The sequence below is a fragment of the Myotis yumanensis genome, unplaced genomic scaffold (assembly GCF_028538775.1).
Source record: "Myotis yumanensis isolate MYYU_CA2020_CCGP unplaced genomic scaffold, mMyoYum1.0.hap1 SCAF_3, whole genome shotgun sequence".
NCBI lineage: Eukaryota > Metazoa > Chordata > Mammalia > Chiroptera > Vespertilionidae > Myotis > Myotis yumanensis.
The window spans coordinates 214,614,881-214,638,402 of NW_027223754.1; the positions used below are offsets into that span (position 1 = coordinate 214,614,881).

General features: G+C 63.4%; 2 protein-coding genes across 2 annotated transcripts in view; one reads left to right on the top strand and one right to left on the bottom strand.

Annotated features, from left to right (window-relative positions):
• Positions 1–1,040: 1,040 nt before the first annotated feature.
• MLC1 (modulator of VRAC current 1) lies at positions 1,041–14,839 on the bottom strand. Its single transcript, XM_070408039.1, has 12 exons — positions 14,733–14,839; positions 14,168–14,348; positions 13,156–13,245; positions 11,977–12,030; positions 11,564–11,665; positions 9,537–9,632; positions 9,081–9,152; positions 7,850–7,966; positions 7,636–7,692; positions 7,187–7,309; positions 2,558–2,683; positions 1,041–1,203 (listed from the first exon to the last, which is right to left on the bottom strand). Exons 1-12 carry the CDS (start codon positions 14,783–14,785, stop codon positions 1,129–1,131), a joined length of 1,146 nt encoding a protein of 381 aa, XP_070264140.1. The 5' UTR covers positions 14,786–14,839; the 3' UTR covers positions 1,041–1,128.
• A 1,983-nt stretch (positions 14,840–16,822) lies between these two features.
• MOV10L1 (Mov10 like RNA helicase 1) overlaps positions 16,823–23,522 on the top strand; it is a 32,954-nt gene continuing 26,254 nt past the window's right edge. The window contains exons 1-5 of the mRNA XM_070408041.1: positions 16,823–16,919; positions 17,721–17,905; positions 20,484–20,646; positions 22,433–22,545; positions 22,831–23,018. Of these exons, the coding sequence (XP_070264142.1) occupies positions 16,823–16,919; positions 17,721–17,905; positions 20,484–20,646; positions 22,433–22,545; positions 22,831–23,018 (746 nt within the window). The remainder of the gene's footprint in view (positions 16,920–17,720; positions 17,906–20,483; positions 20,647–22,432; positions 22,546–22,830; positions 23,019–23,522) is intronic.

Here is a 23,522-nt window from a genome sequence, read left to right on the forward strand (position 1 = left end):
CCCTGGGGACAGACGCACACAGACTGCTTCTGGGCCATGATTTTAATCAAAGCAAATGTTATTCTCACAACCAAACTGCCTGCAGCCCAGCAGGTGGATGGCGACAGACCTCAGGTGAGTGAGGACTGAGAGGAACTACTTGTTAGGAGCTGTGAGGACTCCAGGGCAGCTGAGGGCAGCGGCCTGGCCTGGGGGGAGCAGGGCCAACAGGTCAGGAGGGAGGGGCTCGGCCTGGCCCAGGTCACCGAGGCTACTGAGGCTGGGAGACGTGACCCAGTCCGTTTTCAAACCCTTCAATGCACCCCCCCCCAACAGTCACTGAGCCGCACAGTGGACAGTCCATCTCCATGTGGGAGCGGGACAGGAGGGGTGACAAGTGCCGACAAGCGCCCCTGTGGACCAGTGCCCTGAGCAGGCAGGCGCTGCTGCAGTGGCAGGTGGACAGCGTGGAAGAAGCGTGGAGGAGGCTGCCCTGTGCCCGCGCTCTGGGCGCCCAGTTGTGTGAGGTCTGAGCACAGGACAGAGCCTCACGTCTGCTCTCATCAAGGAAACAGCAGGGGCGGGGGCTCGGTCAGAAGAGAAAGGCCGCGAGGGCGGATCCAGTGGCCTGCGGTCTGCACACAGTAGGTGCTCAACAAAGACGGGCAGGAGCCCAGCCGGGTGGCTCAGTGGTTGAGCATCGACCTATGAACCCGGAGTCACGGTTTGGTCAGGGCACAGGCCCGGGTTGTGGGCTCGATCCCCAGTGTGGGGCGTGCAGGAGGCAGCTGATCAATGATTCTCATCATGGATGTTTCTATCTCTCCCTCTCTTCCTCTCTGAAATCAATAAAAATATATTTTCAAAAAGCGGGGTAGGAGCCAGGTGAGGTCCGGGAGGAGCGAACCAGGCAGCAGGCACAGTGGCCAGGAAACTGCGCAGCCAGCGCCAGAGTCCAGCCCCAGACGAGCCCCCCACCCCCGGCACCGAGCTGACCCGCCAATCAGATAGAACAGTCAGCCTGTGCCCATTGGGAGTAGACACTCGGCAGCCCGACCGCCCCCAGCGGGAAGGGGTTAGAGGGTAGTAGCTCGAGGTGACTAGTGCCTGTGCAGGTCTCCGGGCGCGGCCGGCGCCTCCTCTCCGGCCTCACTGGGCCATCTGCACCACCACGGCCCTCCAGGCTCGCTCCTTGTCGAACTCCCTCGGGAGGCTCCGGGCCACCTGCGGCAAGACAGGCACAGTCCTCACCGGGCAGCCCAGCCGTGCGCGGGCAGGCGGTGCGGGGCCTGGCAGCCCTCGGCCTGGGAGAGTCCGCCCCGCCTCCACAGGAACGGAGCCTGGGCTGGGGGGAGCTCTCCCCGTGGCCACATGCTGGCTCTGGAGGTGGGCCGTGGCCTGGTGTCCAGGAGGCCGGGCTCCTGGGGACCCACATCTGCTCATGAGGCCTCTCTTCCTGCCGGTTCTCGGAGGGGCCGGCCCCTGGCAGAGCCAGCACCTGTATACAGTAGGTGCTCGATAAGTCCTGGCTGATGGGGGGACAATACACCATAGCACAGGAATAAGTGGGACCCCCAGGCCCTTCCTGGGGGCAGGGGATGCCACCCCCTCAGAGAGGGGTCTGGACCTGGCCTGGGACACTGATGCCATTGGCCGGGGCCTGACCCCAGGGAAGGAGGATGCTCTGGGCAGCAGTACCCCAAGACCTGCAGAAATGGAGGCAGCTGTGGGCGGCTCCCAAGTCCTTCCCCCAACTCTGTACCCTGGTGTCAGACACAGAAACAGACCCATCGCTTGTAAAGCAGGGGCCAGAGCCGTCCCCACAGAAGACGACCACAACCAGGTCACGAGGAAACAGTGGGTCTGAGACTCTGCGGCGTGTGGTGGAGGGAACAGCCGGGCAGGATGGAGGGCAGTCACTGAGGACGGGGCCCCAGGCAGGAGCCGGTCCCAGGAGGACCAGGAGCAGCCTGGTGGGGACACAGCGCCAGGGTGTGCGGAGCACAGGGCGTGAGGCTGAGGGGCCTGGGTGGCCGGGTGGGAGGAACGCCCAGTGCACTCAGGGGCCTGCAGGACCCTGCACAGGGCATCGTGCACCTGAAGGGCGGTGGGCCGGGGTCCCATGAAGCGGGACTGGGTGGGCTGCCCACAGGGAGGGAGGGGGCCTCAGCCGTCCAGGTGTGGGGACAGAGGTGGGATCTGGGCGAGTCCAGGTGGCCTGAGCCTGAGCCTGACCCTCCAGAGCAGCGGTCACCAGCCGGTGGTCCTTGAGGTCCAAAAGGTTGGCGACGGCTGCTCTAGAGTCTGCCAGCCAGCGGTTGTGATGCCACCACGTCTGCCAGGAGCGGGGGCCCCTCCCACAGAGCCCTGTCCAGAGGCCCGGGGGGCCCTGGGGGACCGCGTGAATCCTGGCACGTCCGCTGGAGGAAAACAAGGCATTCGGTTTGGGGCATGTCTTCAGGATGGCCTTGCGTCTGCCTGGCTTTAAAAAACCACACATTCCTCTCCTTGCAAACGCTTCCTGGGTCCTGAAAGAAGGCGGCGAGGGTGGGTGCCACCTCCGGGGCCTGGGACTCACCTCCGCGGGGCGCTCCTGGGGGCGGGCCACCGTGAAGCGGGCGCACTGGACCACGGTGCCCGTGTGCAGACTCGCCTGCACCGCCAGCTCCAGCAGCAGCAGCAGCAGCAGCACGTCGTAGGATTGCTGGTGGGAAACAGGTGTGAGCAGCCGGCCACGGCCCCCGCCGGCCTCAGTCCCCTGTGACCCCCGGCCCCCGACCCACCGGCCCAGAAGACCACGTGGGAACCTAATCAGAGGACGCTGGGCGCTCAAGGCCATTGCCACACGCAGGCGCAAAGGCAAGGACCCGCGATCGCACTGCACACCCCGCGCAGGCGCCTTCCCGCCGCCCAGGCGCCGCGTCACTGCTGGGCAAGGAGCCTTTGTCTCTGGATGAAGATGGTGGTTGGCAGGCGGGCCGGCTGCTGTCGGTGCGGCCGCTCTGAAGAGCTGTTTGTCTGATGGCTCCTTGATAGCCATGGCTCCTGGGTCTGCAATAAGGTCTCTCATACAGTGATGGCGAACCTATGACACGCGTGTCAGAGGTGACACGAAAACTCATTTTTTTGGTTGATTTTTCTTTGTTCAATGGCATTTAAATATATAATATAAATATAAAAAATATAAGTCTTTGTTTTACTATGGTTGCAAATATCAAAAAATGTCTATATGTGACACGGCACCAGAGTTAAGTTAGGGTTTTTCAAAATGCTGACACGCCGAGGTTCGCCATCACTGGCCTATGACCACTCATGTCTTCTCCATCTAACGCCAGCGTCCAAGGACCTGTGCCCCCACAACTGGGCAGTGAGGAGGGTCCAGGAGGACCTGCACCCCCACAGCAGCCAGCGAGGAGGGTCCAGGAGGAGGTACCCCACAACCCCGCCGCCAGCTTCCTGGGAGCGCAGAAACCGGCCCAGGGGCCGCACCCCGTGCTGGAACCTCAGTGCCGGGAGCAGGAATCCTTCCGCCCAAAGCGGCGGAGGACTCAGCTCTGCTCCGGGTTTAACGGGCACAAAAGGGCCCTGAGCGGCCGGTCAGTCTCCCGTGTCCCCCCCCCCACCGCCCGGCCACGCCGCAGGGCTCCTCAGTGCATGTGGAGAAGCCGGGCCTGCGAGGCCCCACAGCTGTCCTCGGGGTGGGGTGGGCGGCCCCACCTGTGGCAGCTCCATGTCTGGGGCAGGACCGAGCGGCCACAGACTGAGGACGGAGACAGGCGGGAGGGGAGCCACCCACACACAGGCCTCTCAGAGGCGGGGCGCTGCCCCCACACGCTCGCCCAGGTAAAGCAGGGCATGACGCTCGCCTTTCTATGGCAGCTGAGACCCCGAGCAGGACAGGCACATGGGTAAGTTCATCACACACAACACACACGGCTCTCGGAGCTGAGGCCACTGTTCGTGATGTCAGAGCCCCCAGAGACGCAGAAGGTCAGAGGTCACGGGGAGGAGGGGCGGGTGCAGGTGGACAGAGGTCACGGGGAGGAGGGCCGGTGCAGGTGGACAGAGGTCACGGGGAGGAGGGGCGGGTGCAGGTGGACAGAGGTCACGGGGAGGAGGGACGGGTGCAGGTAGACAGAGGTCACGGGGAGGAGGAACAGGTGCAGGTGGACAGAGGTCACGGGGAGGAGGGGCGGGTGCAGGTGGACAGAGGTCACGGGGAGGAGGGACGGGTGCAGGTGGACAGAGGTCACGGGGAGGAGGGGCGGGTGCAGGTGGACAGAGGTCACGGGGAGGAGGGACGGGTGCAGGTAGACAGAGGTCACGGGGAGGAGGAACAGGTGCAGGTGGACAGAGGTCACGGGGAGGAGGGGCGGGTGCAGGTGGACAGAGGTCACGGGGAGGAGGGGCGGGTGCAGGTGGACAGAGGTCACGGGGAGGAGGGACGGGTGCAGGTGGACAGAGGTCACGGGGAGGAGGGGCGGGTGCAGGTGGACAGAGGTCACGGGGAGGAGGGACGGGTGCAGGTAGACAGAGGTCACGGGGAGGAGGAACAGGTGCAGGTGGACAGAGGTCACGGGGAGGAGGGGCGGGTGCAGGTGGACAGAGGTCACGGGGAGGAGGGGCGGGGGCAGGTGGACAGAGGTCACGGGGAGGAGGAACAGGTGCAGGTGGACAGAGGTCACGGGGAGGAGGGGCGGGTGCAGGTGGACAGAGGTCACGGGAGGAGGGGCGGGGGCAGGTGGACAGAGGTCACGGGGAGGAGGGGCGGGTGCAGGTGGACAGAGGTCACGGGGAGGAGGGCCGGTGCAGGTGGACAGAGGTCACGGGGAGGAGGGGCGGGTGCAGGTGGACAGAGGTCACGGGGAGGAGGGACGGGTGCAGGTAGACAGAGGTCACGGGGAGGAGGAACAGGTGCAGGTGGACAGAGGTCACGGGGAGGAGGGGCGGGTGCAGGTGGACAGAGGTCACGGGAGGAGGGGCGGGTGCAGGTGGACAGAGGTCACGGGGAGGAGGGGCGGGTGCAGGTGGACAGAGGTCACGGGGAGGAGGGGCGGGGGCAGGTGGACAGAGGTCACGGGGAGGAGGAACAGGTGCAGGTGGACAGAGGTCACGGGGAGGAGGGGCGGGTGCAGGTGGACAGAGGTCACGGGGAGGAGGGACGGGTGCAGGTGGACAGAGGTCACGGGGAGGAGGGGTGGGTGCAGGTGGACAGAGGTCACGGGGAGGAGGGACGGGTGCAGGTAGACAGAGGTCACGGGGAGGAGGAACAGGTGCAGGTGGACAGAGGTCACGGGGAGGAGGGGCGGGTGCAGGTGGACAGAGGTCACGGGGAGGAGGGGCGGGGGCAGGTGGACAGAGGTCACGGGGAGGAGGAACAGGTGCAGGTGGACAGAGGTCACGGGGAGGAGGGGCGGGTGCAGGTGGACAGAGGTCACGGGAGGAGGGGCGGGGGCAGGTGGACAGAGGTCACGGGGAGGAGGGGCGGGTGCAGGTGGACAGAGTTCACGGGGAGGAGGAACAGGTGCAGGTGGACAGAGGTCACGGGGAGGAGGGGCGGGTGCAGGTGGACAGAGGTCACGGGAGGAGGGGCGGGGGCAGGTGGACAGAGGTCACGGGGAGGAGGGGCGGGTGCAGGTGGACAGAGGTCACGGGAGGAGGGGCGGGTGCAGGTGGACAGAGGTCACGGGAGGAGGGGCGGGTGCAGGTGGACAGAGGTCACGGGGAGGAGGGGCGGGTGCAGGTGGACAGAGGTCACGGGGAGGAGGAACAGGTGCAGGTGGACAGAGGTCACGGGGAGGAGGGGCGGGTGCAGGTGGACAGAGGTCACGGGAGGAGGGGCGGGGGCAGGTGGACAGAGGTCACGGGGAGGAGGGGCGGGTGCAGGTGGACAGAGGTCACGGGAGGAGGGGCGGGTGCAGGTGGACAGAGGTCACAGGAGGAGGGGCGGGTACAGGTGGACAGAGGTCACGGGGAGGAGGGATGGGTGCAGGTGGACAGAGGTCACGGAGAGGAGGGGCGGGTGCAGGTGGACAGAGGTCACAGGGAGGAGGGGCGGGTGCAGGTGGACAGAGGTCACGGGAGGAAGGACAGGTGCAGGTGGACAGAGGTCACGGGGAGGGGCGGGTGCAGGTGGACAGAGGTCACGGGGAGGAGGGGCGGGTGCAGGTGGACAGAGGTCACGGGGAGGAGGGACGGGTGCAGTGGACAGAGGTCACGGGGAGGAGGGACGGGTGCAGGTGGACAGAGGTCACGGGGAGGAGGGGCGGGTGCAGGTGGACAGAGGTCACGGGGAGGAGGGGCGGGTGCAGGTGGACAGAGGTCACGGGGAGGAGGGGCGGGTGCAGGTGGACAGAGGTCACGGGAGGAGGGGCGGGTGCAGGTGGACAGAGGTCACGGGAGGAGGGGCGGGTGCAGGTGGACAGAGGTCACGGGGAGGGGCGGGTGCAGGTGGACAGAGGTCACGGGAGGAGGGGTGGGTGCAGGTGGACAGAGGTCACGGGGAGGGGCGGGTGCAGGTGGACAGAGGTCACGGGAGGAGGTGCGGGTGCAGGTGGACAGAGGTCATGGGAGGAGGGGCGGGTGCAGGTGGACAGAGGTCACGGGGAGGAGGGACAGGTGCAGGTGGACAGAGGTCACGGGAGGAGGGGTGGGTGCTGCCAGCCTTCACCTGCTTCAGAACAGAACCGGGGACAGCTGTTCCCGCCACCGCTGGCCGGGACCAGGGCCCTCACCGGGGGTCTAACAGCACAGCTGCCCTCGGGCTGCCTGTGCCAGGTGCGCCCTGCGGAGTGTCTGCAGTGTCAGGACCCAGAGCAGCCCGGCCCCTCCCAGGGGAGCAGCTGGTGCCCTGGTCAGGGGACTGCACGTGTGTAATGAGAGTCGGAGGAAACGCCAGGAGAAATCGTTCAGTTTACAGAAAAAGGAGCCGGTGTACGGACGTGACAGGGCGCGTGACCTGCCTCCGGGTCTGACTTCTGAGCCGTGAACACGTTTCATGGACTCAAAGCCACGGCGAAGGGGAAAAGCACCAAATCTTACGGTGGAACAGAAACGGGAGCGTCAGCGCGGTGGCACCACAGCACGGGGGGGCACTTCCCTCCCAGGGCCTGAGCGGAGGGCAGGGGTGGGAGGGACACGGAGGGCGCCAGACACCGACCGCCCCGGGGACACGCCCGCACGCGGCCTGTTGTAGAGGAACTCGCACCTTGAGGGCTGGCGGGTAATCGGCAAACACCTCCAGGACGCGCCTCACGCTGAAGGTCAGGTAGCCCGCGGCCGTGAAGAGCAGCGGCGCCGTGAGGCTGCAGATGGCGATCAGCACCTCCACCTGGGGGGCAGGCGGCCGTGGGGGCCGGTCAGCTCGAGCCGCGCCGGCTCCACGCAGCTCCTGCTCACGGGCGGGCGGTCTGCCCGCTGATCCTCAGCGCACCGCGGGCCAGGAGTCTCCACGTGGGCCCGCCGACTGTTCACACGGTGAAACCGCTCCTCCTGCTGCCGAGACCTGCCCTGCACCCGTCCCACAGCCACAGCAAGGCTGCAGGTCGCTACCCGACAGACACAGGACGAGCCGAAGCTGGGCTCCTCCCTCAGGACAGGCGCCCCCTGCACACACACACACACACACACACCCCCCGCAGCCTGGGTCCCACCTACCAGGCACCTGCTGGGACACTCCGCTGCCACGTGACTGGCAATGGCGCCGGGGAAACACTGAGAGAGGAGAGACAAGGAAGACATTGAAGGTGACAGGCCCAGGAGGGGGCTCCCAGCCGTGCCCTCCTGCCCCACATCCGATGGGAGCGGCAGTGTGGCCAGGAGAGGGCCGTGTGGCGCTCGGACGGACGAGGGCCGCGCTGGAGGGACTCACGGCCACGAGGATCCAGAAGAACGTCACCGCGAGGTGCGGGCTCGACACGGCCTCGTGCACGTTCAGAGTGATGACCCCGCCCAGCACGGCGGAGACGCCAGCGATCACCTCGATGACCTGCGGGGGACAGTGGAGGCAGCGTCTCCATGGAGGTGGCCCCAGAACACGAGCGCCCTGACAAGGCCGGCAGGGCGAGGGGCGCGAAGAGCTGGGGCGAAGGAGCGACACCGTCGGAGCCTGAGGACGACCTTCCCCGACACGGGACACGCACCCTCCCACCGGATCAGCGGGAGGAAGGCGCTGCCGCCTTCACGGGGGGGGGCAGGACACGGCCGACAGCACGTGCCACGGGCGCCTCGAGGGCGTGGGCTCCACTCAAAAGGCCCGAGAAGGACAGACACAGTGACATCTGGTCACTGTTCACAGACAGAGTGAGGAGGGAGCCAGGCCGACAGCAGCCAGACAGGACGCGCTTGTGGCTCTTACAGCAGAACCACCCCCAGGCAGGCTGCTGTCCTGACGGGAGAGGGGCCACCAGGAGCGATTCTAAGCTCGACGTAGATAACCCCAAACACCTCCCGCCCAAACCTACAGGCTACAGAGAAGCCCAGACGCCAACTCCCGTGGGAGGCGAGCAGCTTGGTTACGGGACCAGCAGACGCAGAGAGAGGCTCAAAGTGAAAGGAGAGGGTGGCCACCTGACGCATCCTCCAACCAGGGCCTGAGAGCCACGGCCGCTCCAGGGCGCCCAGGGACAGCAGGTGTCAGCCAGGACTGTGTGCCTCACCCACCCCAATCTGCACCCCCACCCGCACCCGCACCCCACCCCACCCGCACCCCACCCCACCCCACCCCACATCTGCACCCACATCCCACCCGCACCCCCACCCCACATCTGCACCCACATCCCACCCGCACCCCCACCCCACATCTGCACCCCCACCCGCACCCGCACCCCACCCCACCCGCACCCCCACCCCCACCCGCACCCCCACCCCCACCTGCACCCCCACCCCCACCTGCACCCCCACCCGCACCTGCACCCCCACCCGCACCTGCACCCCACCCACACCCCACCCCACCCCACCCACACCGACATCAGTCATCCACACCTGGCAGCTCCTACGATGAGGTGCTTTGGCACCAGCCGCACTGCAGGAGCCGCGATCCCCACAGACAGCGCCCTGCCCCTCCCCCAATAAATCAGAAGGAGCAGGAAGGACGCCCTTACGGAGTAGGCCTTCAGGACCCGCGCAGGGAACGCCACGCCGGGCAGCGTGCTGGCGCCGTCGGAGCTGGAGCCCTGGAGAGAGACAGGTGACCTGCCTGCGCCCTATGCTGGGGCTGCCCCCTTCCCCTCCCCCACCTCCTCCCCGTCCCTCCCCCTCCCCTCCCCCACCTCCTTCCCCTCCCCCCCACTCCCCTCCCCCCACCTCCCCCCTCCTCCCCCCACCTCCTTCCCCTCCCCCCACCTCCTCCCCCTCCCTCCCCCTCCCCCCTCCCCCACCTCCTTCCCCCTCCCCCACCTCTTTCCCCTCCCCCCCACCTCCTTCCCCTCCCCCGGCGGCATTTTCCACAGACAGACCGGTCTCTCCACGTGACACTGGGGAGGTCAGCACAACACCCCCTGCCCCCCATCCCCCCCGCCCCGCACAAGGCCCCGCACATCGGCACACCGGCCGCCCACCTTCCGGCGGGATGCCTCGCTGGCCCGCGCGGAGACGATGACGGTGGCCGCCATGAGCAGCTCCAGCAGCAGCAGCAGGATCAGGTTGAAGTTGATCTGCAGGCCGAGGGGGGAGCCGGGCTGAGCGCCTGCCTCCTCTGACCTGGGACCTGGACCCCGGGCACAGGGCTGGGCACCACCCGCGGCTGAGCCAAGCCTGGCCCCTGGTCCGCCCTCCCTGCCGCCGACCCTCCAGGGCCCCTGCTCTAAAGAGAGGAGCACCCCTGGCTGGTGGCTCAGTGGTCACAGCCTCGGCCCCTGGACCAAAGGGTCTCGGGTTTGATTCCCGGTCAAGGGCTGGTGCCTGGGAACAGGTTCCCTCTGGGGGAGGCAGCCAGTGGGTGTGTCTCTCACATAGATGTCTCCCTCTCTCTTCTTCTCTCCCTCCCTCCCTCCCTTCTACCCTCTCTGAAAGCAACAGGGAAATAAATCCTCAGGTGAGGATTTGAAAGTGGTAACAGTTAGAGAGGGAACCTACATTCACCCCGAAACCTGTGAACGTTGCCAAAGACCGAGGCCACCGGGGGCTTTGGGGCGCTTCCCGCTTCCCAACCTGCTGGCAGGTACGTGCCCACCTCTGTACTAATATCCATAGTCACGTCCCAGAAACACCAACGTCACGTCCATTAGTACCCACAGAGCCATCCGCTAAAAAACGTCAATTTGTGTACAAGTGGGCCAGTCCAGGGCCTGCCGCCCCTACTCGGGGGGCTCCCCCCAGCGGCCCTCATCATCCGGGGCCAGATCCCCAACAGCCAGGGGCAGCCCTGTCCCGGAGCCCAGACACTTCACACAGCCCGTCCTCAGCTGCTCCCTGCCCGTTCCTCCCTGAGACCACAGCGAGGGCTCCCGCGCCCCTGCCCCCCGCCCTGCTCCCCTGCCCCCCGCCCTGCTCCCCTGCACCCCTGTCCTGCTCCCCTGCCCCCGCCCTGCTCCCCTGCCCCCCGCCCTGCTCCCCTGCCCCCGTGTGGCCTCGTGGCCCCTCCTCCTGAGGACTGTGAGCACAAACTGTCACCTTGGTGGCCGGTGTCCCCGGACCTGACCTCCCCACACCTGAACGATGGTAAACCTACATCTCAAACCCAATGCAATTAATACACTTGCTCTACAGAACCTGCATCGAAACACAGCGTGGACTGCCCACGCCTTCAGGGCATCTGGGAACTGACCACCTGTTAGGCCACAAAACGGCCCACAAGTCCCAGGAAATCGGCACAGACCCGACGGTGCTTTCTGACCACAACATGCAACGTGAGAGCGCGGTGCTAAGTGGGTGACTCGTAAAAATAACCACCGGGCGACGCTCACGCAGCACCCTTGGTGCGAGCCGTCAGCAGCCCTGTGACCACCCAGGTAGCCAGCATCTCCCCTGCGGACCACGCGGCCGGGCGACCCGCGGGCCCGCGTGCGTCCGTCCATTTTTGGTGGCTTGGTAGCCGCTCAGCCTTCCTCGGGGCCGCCCACGGCTTCCCGGGTCCCAGAGCAGGCGGCTTTCGGGGAGGACCCTGGGGGTCCCCGTGTCTGTGAGTCGCCTCTGGCTCTGGAACGAGAATGACGGCTCTTCCGTTTTTCTCAGAGGCGCCCCTCACCACCAGCGCGTCGCAGACTCGATGAAACACAAGGTGTCCCCCAAAACGCAGACCCACTGAATAATTATTAACTCCAGGGGTTACACTCAACAAGGGAAACATCGGTTGAGCTGTCGGCTGTTAAAGTGGGTGCACGTTGTGGGGGGCACCTGTGTGTCACCATGTCCGTTAATGTCTAAGAACTTGTGAAGGCACTGAAATGGCATCAATAAATCCATCCGCTGAGTCAAGAAAACGTGAAAGACAATTCCCTCCTCAGGATGAACAAACTCCCCGCTGGGCCGGACGCGAGCCGTGACACAGGTACGTGGGCAGCAGCCACGCGCCCCACACGGACTCGGCGGCAGGAGGCCGGGAGGAGGCGGAAGCGTTGGGATGCCCGTGGCCCCGGCGACTCACGTCGATTGCTGACGGGTTCAGGACCAGTTTGCATCCAAACCAGATCAGACACGTCGTGGTGAGCGCGAACGTGGAGACAAACAGCAGCTGGAAGCTGGGGATCTGGAAGAGAAGCCGGCGTGTGCTCCTCCGCGCCACACTGACCCCACCTCCCGGCCACCCCTGGGGAGGCCCACGGACTCCTCCCAGTGAGAGGGTGGGGGCTCGGGCTGCCGTGGGCAGAGGTGCATCCACCCAGGCACACATGCACGCACATAAGTGTACGCACATGCACACGAGTACACGCACACAAGTATGCGTGTACACAGGTGAGCACACGCATGTGCCTGTCAGCCCCGCAGGGCCTGGTCCCATCCGCAGCCACGAGCCGTGCGGCTGCCCAGGGCCCAGCGACTGGACCGAGCTGGACTCACCACGTCGGCGTTCCTCCGGGAAACAGCGAGGCTCACGACAGCCGCAGGGATGCACTGGAAGAGAGAGAGCCGTGAGCGGGCCAGGCCCCTGCCTGAGCGCTGAGCCTCCCAGGCCCGAGACGTCGCAAAACCAGGGTGGCGGCCACGGTCCAGCCCGGAGAGGCCCCGTCTGCGGAGTGGCTGTTCGGGAAGAAGCGGCAGCTTCCTGGCGGGACGGGAAGGGCCCCTGTGTGACCCGTGTCCAGGTGGACACTCAGAACTGGAGGCAGTCCCTGCGCAGGAAATTACCCACAGGGCAGGCGCTGCAGGGCGGGAACTCAGGAACAGCCCCAGGGCGTTCTTGTCGGGGCCACTGTGACCCTCACCGGAGCAAAGACAAGGGAAGAGGGCAAGTGTGGGGCTTTGGGTGGGGAGGTGGACAGAGGGGGCCTCAGGGGCCTCAGGGGCCACACCACGTGTGGCTCTTGGGGGTGACGCACCTGCAGACGCTGCCGTGGGCGCAGCACAAGCTGAGGGGAGGGGCCTGCGGGGCCAGAGCAGTGGTTGGATGGGGAGGGGGAGCCCTTGGGACCCCACGACCCCTGTCACTTGAGGGGGAAGGGCATTGCCAAGATCTACGCCGGGACCCCCAGCCCAGGCTGGCGCTGCCCTGAAGCCATCAGGGTCAGAGGTCAGGTCACTGTGGCCCCAACAAGGGCTGCTCCAGAGGTGAGGACAGTGGTCACCTGGAAGGTTCTCCGAGAGGCAGGGCGGGCGTCAGAGCTTTGTCCTGAGGCAGCAGAGGCCGCCCAGGGCGGGGGGAGGGAAGCTGTGTCAGTGGCTTCAGGTGTTGGAGGACCGGGCAGGGCTGCAGCAGGCGGGCGGGCAGGCGGGCGGCCCCGCGAGCCCAGGGCGTGCCCGGCCGGCCAGTGGCCCGCAGCGGGGCACAGCGGGGAGGCGGGCGGCCCGAGTCCCGGGCCCGGCCCCACGAAGCCAGAGACCAGGGAGCCATTTCCAGCCCAGGAGACCGCCGCGGGGCTCAGACTCGCTCACCGGTCGTTTTCAAATGTCGTGAGCCCCTGAAGCCGAGGCCCCGGAGGAGGTGCTGGCTGAGCCGAGGGCCAGCCACGGGGCGTCTCGGAGCACAAACCCAGCGCACCCCAAGCTTCGGTCCAGGACCCGCCCGAGGGCACTGCTTACCGCGCCCGCAGCGCAGCGCAGGTAATCCATCTCGGAGGGAAACACGTTCCCCAGGTACAGCGAGCACCCCGAGGTCACCAGCAGGCAGCCCTGCAACACAGCACGGCTCAGCGCAGTGCCTGCCGCACCACACGGCACCCGGCCCCCCGGCCCCACCCCCGCCCGGGGCAGTTTTGGGGCCTCAGGACCCCCGTCCAGCTCAGGGCCCGGAGACGGGAACTCACTGCAGAGGGTGAGGCTGCGGGGCGGGCAGGGCCTTGTCTGTCGCACTGTGATGGCAGTGCTGGGGCCCGGGGCCTGGGGCCGGGGCCGAGGAGACACGGCCCACACCTACATGAGGTCGGGCAGCGGAGCAGGGGCTGGGGCGCGGCTCCGAGTCCGGGGCTCCGGGAGCAGGAGCAGGGGGCTTCCTCAGTGCCCCACGGGGGGGGGGGATCCAGTCTCAGTGGGATGGGGTCCCGGCTGTGGGGAGGGCGAGCAGGACTATCGGGGGTGCTGCCCAGGGGGCTGGAGGCCTGGGGTTCCCAAGTCACCAAGCTTGTCTGAAGGTGAACGTCCCAGGAAAGTCCCCTCCAGTTTTTGGTCCCCCTGGCCTAACTCCCAGCTCCCTGCTGGCCGTTCCTTGGCCCCTGGGCCTGCTCTGACACCATGGCCCTGCCTCCCACCAGGGGACACCGTCCCCCGGTCACTCTGCCGGAGGCTCCTCCCACCCCTGCAGGGTGACTCGACTCCCTCCAGGAAGCCACCCCAGCTCCATGCGTGACCCTGCGGACAGTCAGGTGGGCCCTGGGCTGTCCCAACTGTGGCAGGACCCAGGGCAGCCGGAGCCCAGCAGCCAGTGGGGCTGGGGCCACAGATGCAGGTAAACGGAGGACAGATTCAGAGAGCACAGCCCCACGGGGCTCTCCGGAGCCGGCTAAGGGAGCGGCTCTGTCCCACGAGGCCTGGGAGCGACATCGGCAGGGCACACCTCACGGGACGATGCCTCCATGGCCCTGGCGCGGCGACTCACCCCCATCAACACGGAGAAGACCCACGTCTTGTGGCTGAAGCAGGGGGGCAGCCTCGACGACAGCTGCAGGTCGCCGGCCTTGGCGTCCGCGTAGCCCTCTGCGTCCGGCCTCCCGCGCTCCAGGGTGGCCATCCGGTCGTAGCTGAGCTCCTCCCGGCAGGACTCCTCCCGAGTCATGGCGCTGGGGACAGACTGGCCTCGTTAGCGCCGCACGGAGCTGTGCCCGGCGCGCTGCCCACTCTGCTACTCGTGGTCGCTCTGGAAACGCTCCGGTTAAAACAAGTCCCCAGTGAGGGAGGACCGTTCACAGCAAGTCCGTGAACTGAACAAGAGACTCGCTTGCTTCCTCCCTTAGCCCCTTTCCCAGCAAAGCCAACCCGCCTCTGGGTTGGGGCGGGTGCTGGGCTGTGGGTGCGCGGACCGGCCCTGCGTCCTTCAACCCCCACGTCCCAGGAAGCGCTGGCTCCTCCACGCCCTTCAGTTGCTCAAGGTGGTAACTGAACCGTCACCGCCCCCCTCCTCACACACGCAGGTCCCGGCCGTCTGTCCTTCCGTCCGTGCTCACCCTGGGCTGCTGGCGCTGGTCTCCGGGTGGGGGGCTCGCTGCTGCCCAGTCATCCTGCCGGGCCTTCCAGCAGCGACTCCTCAGGGGAACAAAAGCCCAGCAGATCTGCGCGGGGCCAGGAGCAGGAGGGCCTCGTCCTGAATGTCAATGAGGGGAAGCCGTGACCCTGGGAAGTTCGCGGTGGTTGTGTAACCGCCGGCCTTGCCAGGGCCTGGATTCGCTCCGGGAAATGGAGGGGCCGCCTCGGTCCCACTCAGCACAGGGAGGGCGTGGGCGCCGGGGGCGTCTCAGAAGAAGTGCCCCCGAGGGGATCCCCCCCCAACCGAGCCCCGAAGGCGGAGGCCGCGGCTTTGTCTTGGAGGCTTTTTATTCCAAGCGCCCTTTTCCCATCCCCTGCGATCATACGAGGAAACCCCCGGCACAACAGCACGCACACGCAAACACACACACACACACACACACACACACGCCTGCGCGCAGCCCGGCCGGGTGGCCCTGGCCTGCTTGGGACGCTGGCCGTCCCGCCCCGCAGGCAGCCCCAGAGTCCCCGTGGCGCCCTCTCCTTCTGCTCACTGAGCAGAGAGAAAGGCCAGGACATGCCTCCCCCGGAGACGCTGGCACGGGTGTCACAGCTGCAGGGTCTGTGTGTGCACGGCGAGCTCAGGCGCCCGGAACACCGGCTCCGCACACACAGACCCACGGGAGGTGAGAGCGAAGCATCAGGTCCCCATCGTGGGATGTTCTGCTGTCTCCGTGGGGTTTTGGGTTTTTTAAATATATTTTTATTGATTTCAGAGAGGAAGGAAGTGGGAGAGAGAGAGAAACATCCATGATGAGAGAGCATCATGGACGGGCTGCCTCCGGCACGCCCCCCACTGGGGATGGAGCCCGCAACCCGGGAATCCAACGGTGACCTCCTGGTTGGCAGGCGGCCGGGTGAGGAGTGCGCTTTGATGACGAGGCTGAGACGTCTGTTGGGTGGCCGAGCGCATGAGCTGAGAAGTGCAGAATCCGGGGATATTTTCCATTGAATTTTAGAAGGAGAGACAGAAGCATCCACGTGGGAGACACATCGATTGGTTGCTCCCCCCGCCACACACGCGGGACAGGGCCCGGCTCAGACCTGCAACCCAGGGGCCTGGCGTGCCCTTGACCGGGAGTCGAACCGCGACCCTTCCCTCCGGGCCGACCTCTCACCACTGAGCCCGGCCGGGCGATGCCATATTTGACACCTTGTTTGAAATGGACAAACCCTGAGCAGAGGAGCCGGCGCAGCTGCCTCGCGTTGCACGGCACGTGGAGGAGCCTAGGCTGGTGCAGAAGTTGGTGCAACTCGAAATGAGCCCACGAAGAGGCCTGCAGCCCCGCCGAGCTCACGTGAAGGCCCCCTCTGTGCGAGGCCGCGTTCCGCCGCTGCGGCCTCGGGGCAGGCGGCTCACTCCCCGAGGCATGCCGAGGGGCCGGGACTCGCGGGAGGGGACAGTCCCGACCAGTGTCCCCGGAGCAAAGACGCGGCCACGACCCGGCGCGTTCTCCCGGGAGAGCAGCGTGTTTGACGCGGAAAACCTGCCCGTGTGACTCACTCTCAAGAACCAGGGCCGCCCGTGGCAGGTGCGGAAGAGCATCCCCAACCCGCACCGGAGGAGGGGCGTGGCCGGAACCAAAGCGACGCCTGACAGCAGCCAATGGGAAGGAGGCCCGGAGGCCCACCTGCGTGAAGCCCCGCCCTCCAGCACGAGCCAAGGGCAGGACATCACTCCCACACTGCACCGCGCCTAGGCACACTAACGGTCGCCAACGGCCCACAAACACTGCCAGCGGAGACCCCATTGGCCAATAGCGATGGGACATGGGCGCAGGCGCGGTCGCAGTCCCGGAGGGCGGCAACCCCATTGGCCAAAGTCAAAGGGGCTCCGGCGCAGGCTCCAGTGCGGCAACCCCATTGGCCAAGCTCCGGGAACAAACAAGGCGAAGGCGCAGGCGCAGACGCGGTCACCCCATTGGCTGAGGGCGGTGGGAGCGACGTGGCCACGTGCAGGGGCCGCGGGCAGCTGGACGCTGCGCTGACGCTGACGAGGCTGCGGCCGGCCATGTTGCGCCTCGCGGCCAAGGTGGTGGCCTTCTTCTGGAGGAGGGCGGACAGCCCTGAGGAGGAGACCGGGCTGCGGAGGCTCGAGCCCGCGGAAGGTGCCTCGCGGGCCGTGGGCCGGGGCCGGGGCCGGGGCTGCGGGCGGCGGCGGTCCCCAGGGCGAGGCCTCCCGGGGGGAGAGCAGTCAGGCCGGGCGCCTAGTCAACCTCCCACCTCCCCCGCAGGCGCGTCCCGGCTCTGGCCTGTGGCGTGGCCTCTCCCTCCGGGCTGTCTGCACCCCGTGGGCTTGGAGGGGCAGCTGGAGCCCAGACTTCCCTCCAGGGGCCGCGGGGCGGACCTGCTCCCAGGTGTCTCCCGTGTCGGGGAAGCCGCAGAGCAGGTGCAGGGAGGGCCCAGGACACGGGCAGCAGCAGCCTTGTCGTCAGCAATGGGGGGGGGGGGGTGCCCTGGACCCCGACACGACCCGCCCCCCGGGCCAGGCCTGGGATCTCTCGGTCGCCTCGTTTTGTGAGATAATTTCCTGGCGCTGCTGCCGAGGTTGTGGATTACGAAAGAGGAAAAAGCGATAGTAGGGATCACAAGTCCCCGGATGCGGCATCACTCGCAGTCACCCCCACTGCGCCCCAGCCTCCCGGGCACTGGCATCGGTGGGAGCTGTCCCCGCGCCCCCTTCGCCGGGGAGCAGGCACGCGGCGGTCGGGACCCGGCCTGGGGTTCCACGTGGCCGTGGAAGAGCTGGGGGTCGAGCACCAGGCAGCCTGCCTCACGCACCCGACTTCCCGGACGCTCCCCGGGGGGGCCCCGCACCCCACCTCCCGCCAGCAGGGCCGAGGCGTCGGGCGGGCCCGCGCCGGCCGTCAGCGGAGCCGCTTTGTCCGTCCGTCCGTCCGTCCGTCCAGGTGACGCCAAGCTGAAAACCGTGCAGGGCGTGGTGACGAGGTACTGCAGCGACTACGGCATGATCGACGACCTCATCTACTTCTCCAACGACGTGGTGACGAGCAAAGTGCTGCTGAGCGTGGGGCAGGAGGTCATCGCGGTGGTGGAGGAAGATAAAGTGTCCAGCGGGCTGAAGGCCGTCAGGGTGAGGCCCGCCGGGGCGCGGAGCTTCCTTCCGGGTTCCCGGGCCGCCCGCCCGCCCGGTGGCCAAGCGGGGAGACGGGGTACCCGCCCGGGCGCATTTGTTCTCGCGGTGGTTTCTGTTGTAAAAAGTCAGTGGTGGTCATTGTAAATCGAACCCCATAGACACTTCCCCTTCGTAAGTTTGCCTGTAACTTTATGCTGTGGAGATGCCCACGGTTAACATTTCTCTATCCTTCCGCTCTCCAAAAAGGATTGTTAAAAGTGGTAGTTACTGGACCCTGCGTTATCCCGTTAGCGGATCCTATTATTCAGCAACTTTTTTATTTGCAAATAGTCCTTTTGTAATTTCTTGGAAGTAGGGTTGTCAGGCAGAGGGTGTGCACACTTCACGTTTCAGTGGTTGTCGTCTGATTGCTTCCCAGTCATGTTGTACTAAGTTGAACTCTTGGGAGCAGGTGGAAGGCTGTCTGTTCCCAAGGTTGACAAGGGCGTGGATGTCTCACTCTTGCGAATCTTTGCCAATCTAATCAGTGAACAGTTATCTCGTAATTTTATTTTTCACTTAAGTTTTAAAATAATATTTCACTTTTTTTCTATGAAATATTTTTGTGTCCTTTGTCCATATTTTTTGTGGGGCTCAACTTTTTAAAGAAAATTCTATTTTTAAGGAAATTAGATCTTTTCAAGGAAAATTGGTATATGAAAGTGTTGCAGATATTTTCCCCAAGATTATCTTTTGGCTTTGATTTGTAGTTTTTTGTAGTTAAATGTGTCTGTCTTTTCATTGTAGCTTTTGAGTTCTGTAAGAAACCTCAGCCTGGCCAGGGATCACGGTTCGATTCCTGGTCAAGGCACATGCCTGGGTTTCAGGTTCAATCCCCAGTGGGGGATGTACAGGAAACAGTTGATCCATAATTCTCTCTCGTCATTGTTGTTTCTACCTCCTCTCCCTCCCTTCCTCTCTGAAATCAATAAAAATAATATATTTTTTAAAATTATTCATTAATCCAAAAGCATGACCATTTTTGCCTATTCTTTCTAAGAGTTTTATAGTTTTAGCTCTTAAATGTAAGTCTTTGATCCATTTTGAGCTAATCTCTGAGTATGGTGTTGGGTAAGGGTTTGACTTCTTTCTTTTGCATGTTGGTATCCAGTTTTCCCACCATCATGTTTTAGAAGCCTTCACTGTGGGGAAACCCTTTCTACACTGAATGGTCTTGGGACCTGGTCAGGTAGCTCAGTTGGTTAGAGTGTTGTCCCACCAAGGTTGTGGGTTAAATACCCAGACAGGACACACACAAGAATCAGTCAGTGAATGCAGAGGTCAAACAACAGATCCATGTTTCTCTCCCTCCTTCCCTCACACTCCCTCCCTCCATCTATCCATTCATCCGTCCCTCCCTGCCCCTCTTTCTCTGTAAAATAAATACATTTTAAAAGAAAATCTATTGACCATATATGCCGTTTATTTCTGGAATCTGTTCCTGTGCCTGTCCTCGTGCCAGTGCCACAGTGTTTGATGACTATAACTCTGTGGCAAGTTTTGAAATCAAATGTGGAACTTGCAGCTTTGTTCTTCCTTTTCAAGATAGTTTTGCTACTCAAGGCCCCTGAGAGATGGTATGAATTTTAGGAGGGTTTTCTATTTCTACAAGGTCACTGGGATTTGGATGGGGATTGTGGTGAATTTCTAGATTGCTTAGAATAATATTGACATTTTAATATAAGTCTTCCAATTCATGAACAGTGTCTTTCCATTTGTTTGTGTCTTTAACTTCTTCCAGCCACTTTTTATAATTTTCGGTGTATAAGTCTTCCATCTCCTTGGTTAAATTTATTCCTAAGTTTCTTTTTCTTTTTGATGTGTCTGTATGTAGCAAATTGGTTTTTTAATTTCACTTTTTGGAATATTCATCGCAAGTAATTTTTGTTGATTTGTATCTTGAACTTTGCTGAATTCATTTATTAGCTATAACAGTTTTTTGATGGAATATTTAGTGAATTTTTACATATAAGATCATGCCATCTGTAAGCAGAGATAAATTTACTTCTTCCTTTCCAGGTTAGATTCCTTTTCTTTCTTTTCTTTTTTTTTTTTTTTTTTTTTGCCTGTTGCTCTGGCTAGACCGTCCAGTGCTGTTTTGGCAGAAGTGGCAAAAGGAGGCACCTCATCTTGTTCCTGATCTTAGAGGAAAAGCTTTCAGTGAGTGTCGCTGCTGACCATGACGTTGGCAGGACACTGCACACGTGGCCGTGATGGTGTCTGTGCCTCGTGTGCGGAGCGTTGCATCACGAGAGCAGGTTGGGTTTTGTCAGGTGCCTTCTCTGCACCCCGAGATGACGGTTGTTTTCCCGGCTCCTCCAGTGTGTGTGTCACGTGGGTGGAGTTTCTTTGTTGACCCGCCTTGCCTTCTGGGATAAGCCCTCCTCGCTTGTGCATAATCCTTTTAATAGTTTGCTGCATTCAGTCTGCTAGTCTTTTATTGAGGGTTTTTGCATCGCTCTTCATAGGAGGTACTAGTCTTCAGTCTGCTTTCCTGTGGGCCTCTTATGCTTCAACAGAGGTTGGTTTGTCTCAGGTGGAAGCTGTTTCTGATAAATGGGAAGAGGACAGCAAAAACCAGGGCCGAGGACTGTCCGACTCCAGCCCCCGGGTGCTGATTGGCTGTGTGACGTCGCTGATGAAGGGCGCTGGCTACATCAACCAGACCACATACTTCTCTCTGAAGAGCGTTTGTGAAGGTCAGCGGGGTGGCTTTCTCCTTCACATGAAAAAGCAGGTTTTCTGTTTGTTATGTCATAGATTCGCAGTGGTTAGTGCGTCCCTGAGGCTCAGATGGGGGCGCGTTTTGTATGTTGAGAGTCTTGGCCTGGACATGCTATCGTTTGTGCTCATTTGTGGAATGCGGCCATCGTCTCTGAGCAACTGCTCCTTTCACATGGTCAGTGTTGCCTCGGACACGGGCACTGCTATTTCTCAGGCACTTCGCACGCTTTAAGGGGGTGTGGGGAACCTGCACCTCCCAGGAGCACGTGTCCGTGTGTGATCGCACTTGTTTGAGCTGATCTCAGATTTTGTTTTCATGCCTAAAGAAATAAGTTGGTGCCCTCAGTTGAGTGTGACTCGCAGCGTCTGGGGAGCCTGCTGGGCACAGTGGTAGGAGGGCAGCAACAGGGGGCCCGAGACAGTGGCTCTTCCTCCTGCGCAGACCATCCCATTGGGAACCCAGCAGGAACTGGCAGAGCTGGGGAGGGGGGCGGTGGGAAGGACGGTGGGGGGGTGGGGGTGGGCGGGGAGGTGCTTTCTGAGCTGAACTCCAGCCCCAGGCCCTGCAGAGTGCCTGCTGAGAGGTAGGCGTGGGACTCCCCACCTGGGCTGTGGACATCAGCTCATCCTGCTGGGAGCCGGCTGTGTCCCCTTGACGGCCATGAAAGCTGGGAGCAGCCTTGACTGCTAACCTTGGGAGCCCCCAAGTGCAGTTGACAGGTGGCTGGTGGCTGGGACAGGGTGCTCATCACCAGCTCCCACAGGAACAGCTCGGGGTCCAGTTCCGTGCTCTGTCCTTTGGGCCTATTGCTGTCGGAAGTGCTTATTGCAAAAGAACCAAAAGGCTGTATCTGGTGGTGGCTTTACACCAGGCACCACAGCCATCCTGCCCAGACTGCTCTCTCCCTGCCTTGTGTCAAGACTGCATCCTATGCCACTGAGCTTCCCAGCCTGCCAGAGGGGGCAGGCACCTTGCACCCTGCAGGCCGTGGCACCGGCCACCGCACGGCTACCTGGCATGCCACAAGGCTGGCGGGGCACTGCCTGCTCCCCACCTGAGCTGGCAGAGACCTAGCTGCCAGCCCTCACTTCCCCTCGTCCCCAGCACCCTGGGTCCCTAAGTGGGAGGGGCACTCCGTGCATCTGGGCAGAGGTGGTAGGGACAGGGTGTCGTGAAACTGTCCACCACACATGCGCCCACACCTTCTAGAACAGTGGTTCTCAACCTGTGGGCCTCGACCCCTTTGGCGGTTGAACGACCCTTTCACAGGGGTCGCCTAAATACATCCTGCATATCAGATATTTACATTACGGTTCATAACAGAAGCAACATTACAGCTATGAAGTAGCAACGAAAATAATTTTATGGTTGGGGGTCAGCACAACATGAGGAACTGTATTAAAGGGTCGTGGCATTAGGAAGGTTGAGAACCACTGTTCTAGAAGGTGGAGGTGATGACAGGTCTGCTACTGAGCTGATTGTGTTGCTGCTAATACCTGGGGTTTTTAATGAAAAGTATGGGGAATCTCTGAAACCAGATGGGCTTCCGAGACTGCGCACCAGCTTCGTGGCTGCCTGACCGTGGGCCTGTCTGGCAGGGAGAGTCGGGCTGAGGGGAGGAGGCCCTGCAGCCAGGTGGGTCTGCAGGAGACTCAGGGTCACAGTGTCCCTGTGGGCAGAGCACCAGTGCCTTGTCCCTTCCGAGGGGCTGGACACTGCGGGGGGACGGCCCTGGGTGACGCTGCCCTCCTGCCTCGGAGGTTTCGAGCCCTGCAAGGGAGACTGGGTGGAGGCCACCTACTGGATCCGGCCGGGCACGTGGAGCAGCGAGGCCCTGTCGGTGAAGCCGCTGCGGTACAAGCGTGTGGACAAGGTAGGTGCTGGCCCTCGCTGGTCCCGGTTCCCCGGGGGACACTGGGTGAGTTGCCCGTCGGGTTCAGTGTTGGCCAGAGAAGACCACCCAGTGTGCTGTCCTGGTTTAGTCCTAAGTGCCCTGCCCTGCTTGTGGGCAGTGGGGTACAGGACTTGGGCGTGTGGGGGTGGCTCCGAGGCCCCCACACTGCGTTATCTTCAGGGCATTGCTCCGAGAACAGGGTCCTCACTCCCCCCGAGGCCCCCAGGCGAGGTTGGTGAGGCCGTCTGCACGCTGTGCCCGCAGGTCTGCATTTCCAGCCTCTGTGGCAGAAACGGGGTGATCGACGACTGTGTCTTCTTCACCCTGGACTCCCTGAAGCTCCCCGAGGGCTACGTGCCGCGAAGGCACGACATGGTCAGCACCGTGGTGGTGGAGAGCAGCCAGTCCTGCTACATGTGGAGGGCCCTGTGCGTGACGCCCGTGAGGAGACGGTGAGGCCCGCTGGCTGGGGGTGGGAGTGCCCTGCGCTAGCCCAGCGGCCGTCTGCGTCCCCGTCCGGGTGGGTGGTGGTGGGCGGGAGGCGTCTCCCACAGGAGTCGATGGTGCTCGATCGGAGGTCGAGTGGAAGGCTCCCTCCTGCCCTGGGTCTGGCCTGGGTGATTCTTCAGCACGTTGGCCTTTTGTGGGCACATGACATGGCCGACTCCTACGTGACTGACTCGTGTCTGTGTCCTCCTGCGTCGCCAATGGCCTCCCTCCCCAGGCAGTGGGCTCCGCTGTGAAGCACCGCCTCTCCCTGCCTTTCCTCCTCAGCACCCACTTCCAGGGATCTCACCACACAGGCCCCCGTCATGCTGCTGTCACCCCATCTCACTAAACGCACGCTCATCCTGGGAAGGACGGCGGGCGGGACAGACTGAGTGTGCTTGGGCTGTGGGCGTGGTTGGTGCGGCCTGTCACTCCAGCCTGGCCCCTCCTGTCCAGCTCAGGGTCAT

Excerpts from the sequence above, each read along its gene's own strand:
- MLC1 (XM_070408039.1), bottom strand. The coding sequence starts at position 14,785 with ATGACTGGGCAGCAGCGAGCCCCCCACCCGGAGACCAGCGCCAGCAGC. Across the intron at positions 12,031-13,155 it reads TGCGCTGCGCTGCGGGCGCG|TGCATCCCTGCGGCTGTCGT; the intron begins GTAAGCAGTGCC and ends TCTCTCTTCCAG. Across the intron at positions 2,684-7,186 it reads ATTACCCGCCAGCCCTCAAG|CAATCCTACGACGTGCTGCT; the intron begins GTGCGAGTTCCT and ends GTTTCCCACCAG.